Source organism: Brachionichthys hirsutus, unplaced genomic scaffold, assembly GCF_040956055.1.
Source record: "Brachionichthys hirsutus isolate HB-005 unplaced genomic scaffold, CSIRO-AGI_Bhir_v1 contig_276, whole genome shotgun sequence".
NCBI lineage: Eukaryota > Metazoa > Chordata > Actinopteri > Lophiiformes > Brachionichthyidae > Brachionichthys > Brachionichthys hirsutus.
This window is the reverse complement of record NW_027180514.1, coordinates 91,774-105,877: the sequence shown is the minus strand read 5'-3', so window position 1 is coordinate 105,877 and position 14,104 is coordinate 91,774. Positions and strand designations below refer to the sequence as shown.

At 40.8% G+C, this 14,104-nt stretch overlaps 2 protein-coding genes across 3 annotated transcripts; both read right to left on the bottom strand.

Annotated features, from left to right (window-relative positions):
- Positions 1-2,701: 2,701 nt before the first annotated feature.
- LOC137915758 (3-dehydrosphinganine reductase) lies at positions 2,702-5,528 on the bottom strand. Its single transcript, XM_068758878.1, has 10 exons — positions 5,388-5,528; positions 4,868-4,957; positions 4,613-4,669; positions 4,441-4,506; positions 4,254-4,349; positions 3,871-4,062; positions 3,292-3,375; positions 3,107-3,190; positions 2,898-2,999; positions 2,702-2,821 (listed from the first exon to the last, which is right to left on the bottom strand). Exons 1-10 carry the CDS (start codon positions 5,496-5,498, stop codon positions 2,702-2,704), a joined length of 1,002 nt encoding a protein of 333 aa, XP_068614979.1. The 5' UTR covers positions 5,499-5,528.
- A 1,496-nt stretch (positions 5,529-7,024) lies between these two features.
- On the bottom strand, positions 7,025-13,941 carry LOC137915755 (vacuolar protein sorting-associated protein 4B-like). Of its 2 annotated transcripts, XM_068758874.1 has the most exons (13): positions 13,794-13,941; positions 12,854-12,965; positions 12,062-12,162; positions 10,646-10,757; positions 10,294-10,438; positions 10,142-10,200; positions 9,917-10,036; positions 9,629-9,785; positions 9,394-9,542; positions 8,434-8,515; positions 8,130-8,349; positions 7,879-8,019; positions 7,025-7,791 (listed from the first exon to the last, which is right to left on the bottom strand). In XM_068758874.1, the coding sequence occupies exons 1-13, from the start codon at positions 13,812-13,814 to the stop codon at positions 7,690-7,692; spliced, it is 1,521 nt and encodes a 506-aa protein (XP_068614975.1). In that variant the 5' UTR covers positions 13,815-13,941; the 3' UTR covers positions 7,025-7,689. The 2 variants fall into 2 exon arrangements, with proteins under 2 accessions (XP_068614975.1, XP_068614976.1); XM_068758875.1 differs by lacking the exons at positions 12,062-12,162; positions 12,854-12,965; positions 13,794-13,941 and adding an exon at positions 11,545-11,705.
- Positions 13,942-14,104: the final 163 nt, after the last annotated feature.

Below are 14,104 nucleotides of genomic sequence, written 5' to 3'. Positions count from 1 at the left end.
GCGGCGATAAACCCACGCAGAGAGGAAACGCGTCGGGAGTTGCAGAACCCTCCCCCCCTTTTAAAATATATATATATATATATATATATAAAATAAAACTGCGCAAAAAAAAAGTTTTAAGCGCCGAGATGCATCGAGTCCGTTTCAGCCGCAGTTTTCATTCCCCCGGATCCTTGCAGGGACGGCGGCGACCTTCTCTCTGCGTGGAAATCCAATATGCGGAAGAGGTTGGAGCAGTGTGGATCTATTCCTGTGCACATCACACCCAGGCGTGGATATGTTGCGGGAAGAAGGAAAAAAAAAAAAAAACACGAGCCGTGGAAGTTTCCCCGCGATTCACAAGCACGAGCGGTTTTTGGCCGCTTTTACGCACAACTCTGCGCGCGGCTGTGGGAGCCAGACAAGGTCGGACTGGGTCTCCTCTTCCTCGGTCGCTCCCCGCACTCTGCTGCTTCTGACGTCACCAACGCAAAGTAGTTTCTTTGGCTGCGCTCAGAGACGCGTAAGAGTGCGCAAGGAGAACTGCACCCCGAAAGTCGATGAGAGCCTTCAAGTCTCATGACTTCATCTGTAAAACGATCGATTATATGATCGAAATCCGGAGTGGACGCGATACAATAAGCGTCTGTTTCCCCGAGCTCATATCGAGACTCAAATCTCCTAACATGTGGCAACAATCAGAAAGATGCTGCTCTGGAGAGTTCAACAAACATTCAACACAGAATAACATGTTTTTTTTTTAATTCACATATATTTTGTTTATCATGTAAGAAAATAGGACATGTTCTACTTTACACATTGCCTTTCAATGGCACGCAAGGTGAAGGTGTTAAGTTAAGGTTAAGGTTCTTTTGGGGCGGGGGGGTTGATACATATAATAATGAGCAAAGATAAACTAAGAGTGCATTTCAAATTCCATGTTCAGCACAAAACAAAAAAAAAGCTAGCGCAGAACCTCGATCTCGACTGCGTTCAAGCGCACGGTAAGCAACGGCTTGATTTTGCATAGCTTAAGGGTAAAAAAAACAAAATGAATCCACGTTGCTGCCTCCAGGTAAGAGAGAACCTTTGAAGGTAATAAATGTACAATGAAGAGAAGCTCTCGAGTGCAGAACCGGATGCCTTGACCCAATGTCAAACGAGAACATCCTCCGGCGTGGGTCATTGATTCTCACTTTCATACGTTGGATCCCAGTAAGGCTTCTTTTGTCATACACACACCGGACATTGACAAAACACAAAGCAGATTGTTTGTTTTGTTTTTACATTTACACGTACTAAAGAGTAAGTATTAAATGAACTGGTAAACATGTGGGCAGATCCATTCTCATAGCATCACCTCATCAGTCGTCTCACCTTAAAGCTTAGAACGCCCCCCCCCCACAACATCACCAACCTCAGATAAGTTCATTACATTTACAGAAATTCTTCAAACACATTTTGGCATTGAAATATTTGCGTATTTAAAAATAGTATTCCCATGTTCTGAATTATTTGCGTTATTAAAGTACATTCTCCCCGTTTGTGATTGACCGAAGGAAGACTTTAGAGTCAACACAGTACTTCTCTCCTCTTTTATGCTAAAGTTAGAGGAAAAAACATGCAGAGCAAGACAGAAATCAGGAGGGAATCGATATTAGGGGGGGGGGGGGTAAAGTCCCAACTGTCCATGACAGCAGAGGGGATCAGTTCCATGCGATTCCCTCCTTGCTATCTTGGCCTGCATGTAAAAACAGATCTCTAGCGCCCCCACTAGACTTACATGGACATGACTTGGTCTCTCCCTGTCCATGAGCGAACCCCGGCGAGTCCTCTTTAGTGTGACTATAAAAAAATATGTGTTGAATATTAAAACGCTTACTTTCACGCATTTAGTGAAAATCTGTATTCGGCTCAGTTAAATGTACAGGTGAGAAGTGAAACAACTGCCCCCCCCCCCCCCTCTCTCCTCCCCCCCTCCTACCATGGCTTTAACCCATAATACACGTTTCTCAATCTTAAGGAAATTTAATGGAACATTGAGAAAATAATTTGGTGTGTTTTTCCATAGAAAATACCAACTGATGGCTTTTCTGTCCCCGAGGGTTTGGCTCAGTCACAGTTCACCCAGACATCTTTGCCTCGATGCTTAGTCTAACACTGGAAATATATTCTGAGAATTATAGTTGTTTTTTTTCTATACTGGCAAAAATTGAACAATCGAAAGGGTCACACAACTGGTTTCAGACGCAGAGCTTATTCATTCAAACTGGAACGTGCTTTGCCTGCAAAGACTCGGTGGTATGAAAAAGGGTAGAGGGGGAGGTTTGGTTTGGTTTGAGGGGAAAAATGCAAAAAATCTTGAAATAACGGATTATTTTTGTGGCACAAGAGACGTCACGACAAAATCTGAGCCTTTCCGTTCTGGTTTTCACCATCGTACCTTTAAAGTTAGAATTTGCACCACCGGTCAGATTAAAAAAAAAAAAAAAAAAACAGCAGAGGGAGGAATATCTGCAGTGTTAGTGGTTTGCCTACTTTAAAACAAGGCTGTGAGATGTTGTAATCTGTCCAAGTAGAAACAAGAATGCTCATCCTCTGAGGAAAAAGATAAAACAGCTAAACTCAACAGAAGTGTAACATCAAGCATAAACATCTGCCCCTTTCTTTAACACCAGAAACAGACTAAAGTGTGGCCTTCCTCCCCGCGTACACGCATGTATTACTCTCTCTTGTCCGCTGCTTTCAACTGCTCTCTCTGAATCATGCAGCGGCGCACGATGCTGTCGAAGCTCCCCAGGTAGAAGAGGGCGATGGTACGGAACAACCCCATGGTAACAATCTGGGAAGAAATGATTGAGGTTGGAATCTGTACATCCATATAACACAGCGTGACGACATCGTGCGCTCGGCGTTACCTGCTGGAGACCCTCTGTGATTGACGTGACAGGCGACATTCCACAGGTCAGGGCCGATAGCATGTAACCATCGGGTCCCACGGAGCTGTTGAAGTTCCCCTGCTGCAAGGGTGGAGGAACAGGAAGGAAGATTTACGGCAGATTTACCATTTTCCTATATTAAAAAAAAAACGTTTAAGGTTTAGTAGCCACTCAAAAGCCTTTCTTACCACTGCATCCCGAACTAGGACTTTGGCCACTTGGTCTGGTTGGCAAACGCCAGAGGTTTCGGAGATTAATTTGGTCTCCAGAGGCTAGTAAAGGAAAGAAAATACAGAATGGTGCTTTCACTGTGGGGAAAATGGAAGCAAAAGTTACGCAACTCTGAATGATCAAAATCTTTTAAAAAGAAGACCTTCATCTTATTTTCTTCCGCCAGTCCTGGAGTTTCCGTGTCAGGGGGGTAAGCCACAGTCACATAGATATTGTATGGCTTTATCTGAAATACAAGAACAGCAACAATCACTCAGAATCATCTCCACCACATGAGCTGGATGATAAACAGACTCACAGGTCAATACAAAAAAGATTTGTGAAACTACAGGACATAAACAATGAATTGTTTTGAATATTTTCAGAATACAAATATAACCTTCCCACTCCTTTTCAAGCACTATGTAATGTATTTGCTATTTTTGTGTACATGAACTTTGGTGTTTGCTTTGGACATATTGTTGGGTTTTTCTTTTCGGTTGCTATATGGTTTCTTGTACACAAAAAGGTATTATATTGTTTTGTTTTTTAATTTTTATTCTGCTTAAAACAAACAAACAAATAAATAAATAACCTGGTACATATTATTCTGTAGCCTAGCTTGGGAGCCCTGAGCAGCAAAGTGTTGAAGGTCTCTACGGTAAAACTGACTTACTGCTGCTTGTAGTACTGTGAAAATCTGTCGTAAAGCATAATAAAGTGCGACAGCCTAAACGCTCACCTCCATCTGCAGAGACTCTGCTAAGCCTCGCAGGGCAAACTTGGATGGGGAGTAGGCGGTGTATCCGAACAGGCCGATCTGGCCTGCTTGGGAGGACACGAACATGATCCGGCCCATTCTTCGTTCCTTCATTGTCGTTATGACGGCCCGTGTTGGGTAAACACTGCCCAGGTAGTTCACTTCCATCTGCCTCTGTAGGAGAACAGGGCAGAGGTCAAACATATTGAAATGACATTTGCAGCGCAGCTCTGCAAAAAAAAAAAAAGAAATGAATGCAGCCAAACATTTCAAAACACGAAGACCGTCAAAACCCTGACAATAACTAGCAATAGTGCTTCATTACTCATTTGCCATTTTTAAAGCGTCAACTCCCTGATACCTACTTTGAAACGATCAACTTCCAATTCCTCAAACTTTCCAGAAACGGACATTCCGGCACAGTTCACCAACATATCGACGGGCCCCAGCTTCTCTTGAGCCTGGAAGACAAGGGGAAGCCACCGCGCTGCTTCAGTTGAATTATTAAAACGAATCCGAGATGCTTTGCTGTTGCTGTGGAGGCAACGCTACCTGCTTTATCACGCTTTCCACCTGGCTGTAATCGCTGGAGACATCCACCGAGATGCAGAGTACCACCTATTTGTGCAAGACATAATGACATTTAAATGCGTTATAGACAATAGTTGTCTTCTACAAACGTGCGTCTTAAAAATAAGTCCTGAAAGGAGTGCTCGACGCATACCTGTTTATCATTGATGGTAAACTTCTCCACCTCTTTCTTTGCTTGAAGCAATTTAGCCTAAGGAAGAAATTGCATGTGTGAGTGGTTTTAGCGTGAATGATTCACTTTCAAAAACCGATGCTAGCTCGCATGCAGGTCAGCCGTTTAATGCAAAATAAAGTAAACTTAGCATCTTTCGCCTGACAAAGAGCAAATGTACCTTAAGTTATTATTTACCACTACACTGAATCGACCGTAACAACGGTTTGTTCTGACCTCGTCTCTCGCCACCAAAGTGATGAATGCTCCCTGCTTACAGCACTCAATTGCAATGGACTTCCCAATTCCGCTGGAGCCCCCGGTCACCTGTGAACGCAAAGGAGCAGACGAGCAGATCAGTAATAGGCTGTGGTGCAGGTAAATATATATATATATATATAAAGACAGAACTACAGCTATGCGGGTCAGTCCTGCCAGTCTTGTGAGTGTGCCGTTAAGATCAACAATCGTTGCGTCGCCCCATAGCACACATCTCTGTAGTAGAATCCGCCTAAAGTTAAATGGTAACACCGAATTGCTTGAGCTGGCAAACCCTCCTCCTAGCATTAGGAATAATGTGTTTGTTATCAGTGGTTCCAATGTTTCAATAGTGGATAGTGAATTATTGTAAATATAGGCGAGGTATACAAACTTAGCCAGAGGAAAAACTAGTGATTAGCGTTAGCTTAAGTACATTCTGACCAATGTAATAGAGTAGATGTTAGCTGCGCTGTAGTTAGCGCTGCGCTGCACTTACCACGACGTGGGCCCCGTTAAGTTTCAGCGGTTTGGGGCTAATAAGAGGCGATATCATATATAACAGCAACACAAACGCGACAATGAAGGCAGCCACGACAAGGAGCATCATGAATGGCAAAAGGAGCCACCAGGAACTGATGAAAAGCGCGTACGGAACTGAAGTCCTAGACGAGTTTCCTCACGGACGCTTCTGAGTGTCGGACACCATTGACTGAGGGACCCTAACCCTAACCGCTCAGCAGCCAATGGTCGTCTGATCCGTCAGTGACGTCAGTAACGGATCAGACGACCATTGGCTGTTGTGCTGCTGACGTAAACTCTGGGTTCACGTCCCAGATACAAGACAGCCAATGCACACGATGAAATATTTTAAATACTTTTTAACTTTACTCTTTAACTAACGGCGAATATAATAATAATAATAGTATAATGCACATTTAGTGCTTTTTTTTTTAAATTGCTTCTTTGCCGAGATTGTAAAACCAGAATATAATCACGTAAATAATAGAATAACAAAGGACAACTTTATGGTGTCCGAATAGTAATTCATACTTACTAGTCATGTCAGTAATTAAGCAGTTCCATTAAGGCAAAAAAAAAAAAAAAAACCCCAAAAAAACAAAAGCTGGATTTGAGTCTAGAATGTAATGCTGAATCCTAACACCAACTGTTTGGTTCCTGTGTGAGTGACCTCTATGATCATCCTTTTCTTGCCTCATATTACTTTTAATGAGGTATAATGTGTGATTCTTAGTCCAGTTATATTACTTTATAGCAACTGGCAACAAAATATAGAGTACAGTGTGGCTATGCTTTAATTTGAAATATAACCTTAACCCTAACATGTATACAAATTATGTTGCATTCTTTTTTTAAATGAAAGCATTTTAAGTAATTTTTTTCTGCTGAAAATAACCACATTTTTGTAAACGCTAACTACTTTTAAGTCGTCTTCATTCATGAACCTACAGCTCCACTGTAAATCGTCGTGAAATTGTTACCCAACAGTAAACATCTTTCATTGACGTTTCTATAACTTTTATTTACATTATGAAAGTGATAAACAGAAGATCTACAGGTAATATCTTTACAAAGAAAGGCTTGAGTCGCTTATATGTAAAGAAATGCAAAGTAAAATAAACGCTCCCCATAAAAACTCAAAATAGACAGCTTGCACACCCTAAAAGACAGTTGTGTACAATTGCTAGAGTTTACATGAAATGTGCAAATATTATACACTTCAGAACTGTGACGAATCACTGGATATATGCAATATGACCAATTTAGGAACAACCCAACCTCCTCCAAAAAACTTGCAGCTTTTCAAAAAGGCACACTGTGCACACTGCCACGTATGGCGAAACATAATTGGAGATGCATTTGTGATCTCACCTGAGCCATTACTATCCAACTAACACCTCAGTACTATTTAATAGAAATACGCATACGAGTTTATCTTGGTATAAGGCTTGGATTTTTTTTGTGGTTTAACTTTAGGATAATCAGTGAAGCCTGCATATAACAAATGGAAAAATATACAGTAGCTGTTTAAAGACTACTGACTGGGTTGCATTTTGCAAGTGGAGGGATGAACATTAAAGCCAGTGAATCCTTAAGAGAAAACCGATGGTGATCCACACTAATAGTTGCGTTTAATTCAAAAGGCAAAAGGAACAAGCAGGACTGCTATTTCTATCGGGCATATTGAAGTTCTTGTCCTGATTTTCTGCTAGAATTGTTTTACATTTCCATCACCTTGAGACAGCAGACATTTCACCACTAGAAATCATTTGAACCCACTTCTACTGAAGATAAACATGTCTCATGTAGTACAGTACACATTTGAAAAATGTTTGCCCCCCCCTCCCCCCCATCACAAATATGTATAAACAGGCATTTATTATTTTGGTGAAGTGTATTCTGATAAGAAAATAACAGAAGAGCTGGACACAGAAGCATTAACTTTAAGGTCAACAGCCCAAATTATTAACTTGATGTGCATGTCCGCCACAAGTTTACTGGCTTGGGTATTCTATTCTATTAAGCTGTATTGATTATTTTACCACATCCTGAATGGCATATTCAATAAGAAAATACCCTTCATGTGGTTAGACAATGGCAAATTGGAGCACTAATCATGCCCATTTAAGTTAAACCACAACATTGAATGAATGATTATAACAGGACAGAAAGATTTGGGGTGGGGTGGGGTGGGGGGGGGGGGGGGGGTAGGACAAGGGCAGTGTAGCGAGACAACCACAATTCATTTGCTTTGGTTTGGCTCGGCTCGATCATCCCACCTAGCCCTCCTGCCCAAAGTCTTCTGTGAATTTTCTCAGTTTATCCAGATCTTGCTCATTGACTGTTGGCTTTGTGGTTGTCAAAGACCTCCCCATATCAGCCTGAAAAGATGAAACAAAGGTCATGCAATACTAAGCTGTAATGTGTATTTATAATGTCACCTAGTAATATATATATATATCTCTTACCATGCATACTACAGGTTCCTGCAGTTTATCCCCAGAGACCTCCATCCATGTCATCTCAAATGCATTGGGATCACCAGGTGAGCAAGGAGTCAAGAGGTCATCTACAATAGCATTGGGGTCATTTCTCGAAGGTCCTCTTACCTTATTTGAATGAAAATACAGAAAGAAAGCAGCAGGGACACTTCAGCTCTAATATGTTAAACATAAGCATAAAACAAACAAAAATCGTAAAAAAAAAAAAAAGGACATACCCGTTTGAAGTGGGTCGCTGACTGCACCTTTCGAACAGGCTGCATAAGAGCATCCCTGACAATGACACTGATGTCTGCACCCGAGTATCCTTCCGTCTTCTTCCCCAGAGTGACAAAGTCAGATTCTGTGAGACTGTTAGGGGTGCTGCCCAGATGGAGCTTGAACATGAATGAGCGTGCATGCTCCTCAGGAAGCGGGATATAGATCCTTTTCTCAAATCTGACAAAGTATTATTGGTGTGCAGAGGTTACACGTCGGCAAAGGCATAGTTACTGTCAGCTTTCTTTGAGAAATAGCAATTACCTTCTCCTGATGGCTGAATCGAGGGTCCACGGGATGTTTGTGGCTCCAAGTACCAAAATCCCCTCGTTGTCATTTCCGACACCTGTAATACAAAACATACTCCGTCTTTATTCTGTGCGCTGCGTCACATGAGCTCTATTCCTGATACAATACCACGCGATTGCAAACTTAGTATGTTTACACAAGAAGTAAAGCTGCTGATAAATAGCTCAAAAAATGTAATTCACAAGCAAAAAATATGGATTAGTACCAATATATATATTTTTAAGGTACTTGAAATACAAAATGAATAATCATGAAAAATTGTAGATTACACGAAATGTATTGCATGAACACTGGATAAAATACTAAATAATATTTTACAATTCACATGATTGTGACTCCAGAATCAGCTTCTATCTGGATAACATGTTGAAGCGCAGATCTATGAGATATATTACAGGCTTGAACACTGATGCAGTTTCATAATTTACTTTAGGTTTAATAGTGGAAAACGGCTCAAAGTTCCATTTACTCATTAAGATCACTGCTCTAAGAGGGTTCCACAAAAAAAAAAAACATGCTGCACTTTCACACCTCACAAAAGACATTTTTCCCTCCTACATCACCATCTCCCAGCTGAAGCAGACATGACAATAATCAAAATGTTTTGGCAGAAAAATTATAAAATATTTGAGGCTGGCCAGAAGTAAACTGAGGTTAACTTGTAACATGATTTTCTACAGCCCACAGCTCAAATTTATATGTAAAGATTATTTTATTTTAGGAGAGATGGTCTAGAACCTGAAATTTTTTGCACAAGTTGGAGCTTGAAGATACTTCCCCCCCCTCCCCCGAAACTGATATTTAAAAACATAACAAGAGCTTTGGTACACATTAAAATGTAATATGGAAATTTTATGATTAGTTTTTATTTTCCCTTCACTATAAATCTCATAGGTTTTAGTTAATCAAACGTACCCTGCATCTGAACCAGGAACTCCGTCTTAATACGGCGAGCAGCCTCACTCTCGTTCTCACTTCTTGAGCCACACAGAGAGTCAATCTCATCGATGAAGATGATGGAAGGCTTGTGCTCCCTTGCAAGGGTAAACAGATTCTTAACCAACCTGGGAAGTAAAAGAGGGTTTAAAAAACATTAAAATGCAAGTAGTAAATGTTTTAAGCCAGTTGGATAGTTGTTGATACGATTTACTTTTCACTCTCTCCCAGCCATTTGGAGACAAGGTCAGATGAGGAGATGGAGAAAAAGGTGGAGTTGTTCGCCTCTGTAGCAACAGCTTTAGCCAGATATGACTTCCCCGTACCCGGAGGGCCGAAGAGCAAGATCCCTCTCCATGGAGTTCTCTTTCCTGTGAGTCGGCAAAAATATAATGTTGTCACCAAAATCCCTCAACTGAATTCTAACACAACTGTTCCTATTGCGACATAGATGTCAGCTTGTAGCTTTTAATAGGAAATTATATTGAATAAAATCCAACACCTGTGAACAGGTGGGGGAATTTGATTGGAAGAATAACGGCCTCTTTCAGTGCCTCCTTGGCGCCCTCCAATCCAGCGACATCATTCCACTGGATGTTTGGTTTCTCCATCACAATGGCACCTGAAAGCGCACAACGCATTAGTGAGGAGCTTAGAGAGTAGCATAATTATTGAAAATATTACCACAAGTTCATAATGAACAAATATAAATTCATACATTACAAACCTGAGAGTTGACTTTGGAACTTCTTTTTCTCTGGATCGTCTCCTTCATCGCTTTCATTCCTAGAAACACACATAAATAATGCATTGTTCCACAGTACACACACAAACACACACACACACACAATGCATTACCACACCCATCAATCAACACACCCTTTGTCGTCGGACTCTTTGACTGGCTTTGCAGGAGGGCTTTTCTCTTTTTTCTTGAGATACTCCTTTAGCTTCTCTGCTCTGTCCAGATATTCAGCACATTTTTCCCGGATGCTCTGTCTGGCTTTCTCACCATGCGCTTCATCTGTGAGGAGCAAGGACACAGAAGTTAGTCTTTGTTCCCACAAAAATAACAACAACATAAAACTAACATTTAAACAACTAAACAATTAGATTTGGATGTTATTTTTTTAAACATGAAATCAGCAGCAACGTCAGCAATAATTATTTTTTATTATACTGTAGCATACGTTTTGGCACGTATACGTTCAGTACCAAAATACTGCCTTACATTTTACCACATGAAGGAAGTACGTAACAGCAGATTGGTACAGATGGAGAGCCTCGGCATAGTTCTGGGCTTTATCCTCCTGGGCTGCCTTGCTAGCAAGATCAATGCCTTTCTGCGACAACAACAGAGAGCAATGTTATTTGTGACACTGCAATCCTGGAATGTCTAAAACAGTCACAGTGGAAAATAGCACAGAATTAATTTTTACGTGTTTATGTTATTTTCAATTTAGGTAAGTTTTTTTTTTTTGTGCGCAACGTAAATTGTCGCTGCGTGAAGACAGTATCAGCTGTGCGTAATTACGCGCGATCGCACCTTAGAGGGAACGTCGGTCTCAGGCAGCCTTTCACTTGACGTAATCCAACATGATACAGATCGAACTAAATCCCAAGCCTGCCCTACGCGGCGGCAGTTTCCTTTTAGCAACTAGCCATGAAATCGCGCTTGCTGTCGCTACAGAAAGTGAAGTTGACAGTTCTGCTTCCAGCGTGACGCGGGCGGCTTTCACAGGCCACAAAGCGCAGTTAGCTTTCCGATCGTGCTAATGTCAAACAGCAGTTGCCTCGTCTCCGCGTAGTCTAAAAAAAATAATAATACATTTGGGCCACAGTCACCTTCTATTTGTGGTTTTGTTTATCGCCGCCAGCTGCCTGCCGAATTCCGACCTGAATTAGCAAAGTTAGCTAACTATGCTAGTTACCTTTAGCAGCTAATCTCGCAAACAGCATTATTTTAGACAGTCGGAATCGTTTGTAGCTAACAGCAGCTAACACGGTTAGCTCTGTAAGCGACCGCCATGGTTGTTTTTTTTTTCTATCGTTTAGAATTTGACATGAATAACTTTCCTCGCTCATTTATTTGACCCTTTTAGCTAGCCGTTCGGCTGTTTCTCAGCTTACCTGTAAATTGTTGGTAGCCATAAAGCTGGTTACTTGTCCACTAATCGAAACGACGGCGACGCCTCAGCGAACAAAACAACTTGTAAAGACTCAACTACACAATTTAACGCCACCAAACGACAGTCGAGCGTTACGTGAGCCTTGTTTTTGTCTCTTAGAATCGCTCCCGAGCAAGAACGAAGAGGGAACTTCCGCATTAAAAGTCGATACTCCTGTTTACGGAATGCAATGACGTCAAGACGCAGCATCGATACAGTCACTGCCGTTTTTTTAAAGTCACGTATTGATTGATTTATTCTATTTTAAAAAATAATAATAAACTCACAATTATAAATGACATTTTCCTCCTGGTTTTGACAAAATGGTCTCCCTTGTTATATTCAAGTACTTTTTTCTGCTATGCCATTTAATTTGTGCGTCACGTGGCTTGTTATGCGTTTAACCCAAAGTCCACACCTCTTTCATCCACATGCGCAGTGATGTTACATAAAAAATAAACACGCATTTCCATAGCAACCTCCTTATTCACTAGGTACTCCCGTAGTTCTTCCACTCTGTCCAGGTACTGTTTGCATGTATCTCTGATCTTCTGGTTGCCGTCTTTGCCCTGGGGTTCACCTGATGGGAATGAGAGCGTTCCTTTAAGACAATTTTGTAATATTATTGATTTTTGTTCAGAATTTTTGTAATCCATTTGACCAAATTCAAAGAACAGCACAACATAGAGGTCCGTGGTTCAAGACAGGGGAATTTACTGATGCAAATAGAACATAATATGTATTGTGTATCTATTTGTGTAAAATAATGTACTATTAAGAAAAAAAAATCTGTTTTATTTTGGTATTGTTCAATGGAGTTTGACATGATGCACTGCCATATTCATGCAATAGCACAGAAAATATAAATCAAGCATAAGCTCTAAAGGGCAATTTTTATATAATTTGGTTGCAATTTACAACTATCAGATGCTAGATGATATTAAATCTTACACACCAGGACTTTAATATAATAATAATGCGTCGGTCTTATATAGCGCTTTTCTGGACACTCAAAGACGCTTTACATTGTGCATTATTCATTCACTCCATACTTGGTGGTGGTGAAGCTACTAGCCTCAGCTGCCCTTTAAAGATATTAATGTTTGAGTAATTTCCCTTTTAGGTACCAACTGGTCCATCAGGCATTGACAGGGATGGAAATCAATCTGCAGAGTGGCTAGATAACCCGAAATGTCCCATTTATTGTGAGTGCAGTGTGTCAGTGTGACATCTAATACATTTGTTTCTATCTATAGACTGTGGTGACATACGTTTTAAAATGTGCAGAAAGTACTTGACAGCATGTTGGTAGGAGAGGATGGCCTCCTCGTATTTCCCATTTTGGTCTTCCTGTGCGGCCTTCTGTGCTACAGCAATAGCTTTCTGAAAGAGCAGGAAAGGAAATCATATTTAAGATACTCTTGCTTTAATTTTTGTTTATAAAAATGATCACTGTAAAAACAGGTCTCCTCTTTGTAATCTCTGTAAAACAAAGTAAGGGTAAATGCTGCTACTGGGAAATACTGCTGTGGGTGGATCATAAGCAAGGTCCAATAATAATAGTATAATGACTTAAAACTGAAATGCGCCTCACAATGTGAAAAATAAGAAACATTGAAATACCAATTATAAGATTCACATATATTTTTTTTAAGATATTGTATGTGTGACATTTAATTTAATTCCATATTTCTGTGTTTGAAGTGATGCAGATAGACATCCCCTATCGGGGGATATGGTGCATTTGACAGGTTACTCATGCAAAGGCCATCGTATCATTATATCTCTGGACAGCTGTGTAAAAAGGTTCTGTTGCGTGCCTGTTTCATTTTCAAAATTTAGCTGCACAATTAATTAAATCAATTCTAATAACATACTTGAATTTACAATATATTACTGCAATAATGCCATTCAGATGCCATCCATGTTGCAATACTGTATTATTGATCCTTGATTAAATGACTGTTTATGGTATTAATACAGCAGAATCCTGCCCAGACGTTTAACACTGTAGAATCATGCGGCTTTAATCGAGCCCCACAGACATAATATAATTCTAAATTGGTGCTCATGACAATAAATAGTTTCAAACTTCCATTAAATATGTTGACTCCTTTGTCCACACTCACGACGTTAGTTGCATTTGTTCCAATAATCTGACCAACTTTCTCTCCACTCAAAGAGGCTCCTTGGATTGCTGTTTGATCTCACCTGTAGATTTGTCGGCTCCATTTGGAGTCTTCAGAAACACGAGAGAGTCGAGACTCGAGACAAGGTGATCTCTGGCAGCGCAAAAGTTTCTGTTTCTTTTACACGGTCACTCCCTCAGAACTGAAGACAGCCTTGTTCAGCCACCGCTGGAATGGGACGCGGAAAGTCCTGTTGCCAGTGACTCACGTAAATTGCTGCGGAGCGCGTCACACACACGGCTGAGCTTTTGCGTCGTCAGAACAGAAACGCGTCAAATACACAGTGACATGTCAAATGAGACGCAGAAGAGTCGGCGTGCAGATATAGAACCA

What these genes read in the sequence shown, in the direction of transcription:
- LOC137915758 (XM_068758878.1), bottom strand. Translation starts at nt 5,498, where the DNA reads ATGATGCTCCTTGTCGTGGCTGCCTTCATTGTCGCGTTTGTGTTGCTG. An exon ending in TTAACGGGGCCCACGTCGTG is followed by an intron (nt 4,958 to 5,387) that starts GTAAGTGCAGCG and finishes TTGCGTTCACAG; the next exon opens with GTGACCGGGGGCTCCAGCGG. An exon ending in TGGAAAGCGTGATAAAGCAG is followed by an intron (nt 4,350 to 4,440) that starts GTAGCGTTGCCT and finishes CTTGTCTTCCAG; the next exon opens with GCTCAAGAGAAGCTGGGGCC.
- LOC137915755 (XM_068758874.1), bottom strand. Translation starts at nt 13,814, where the DNA reads ATGGAGCCGACAAATCTACAG. An exon ending in CTTCCTTCATGTGGTAAAAT is followed by an intron (nt 10,439 to 10,645) that starts GTAAGGCAGTAT and finishes TGCTCCTCACAG; the next exon opens with ATGAAGCGCATGGTGAGAAA. An exon ending in GATTCAGCCATCAGGAGAAG is followed by an intron (nt 8,350 to 8,433) that starts GTAATTGCTATT and finishes ATACTTTGTCAG; the next exon opens with ATTTGAGAAAAGGATCTATA.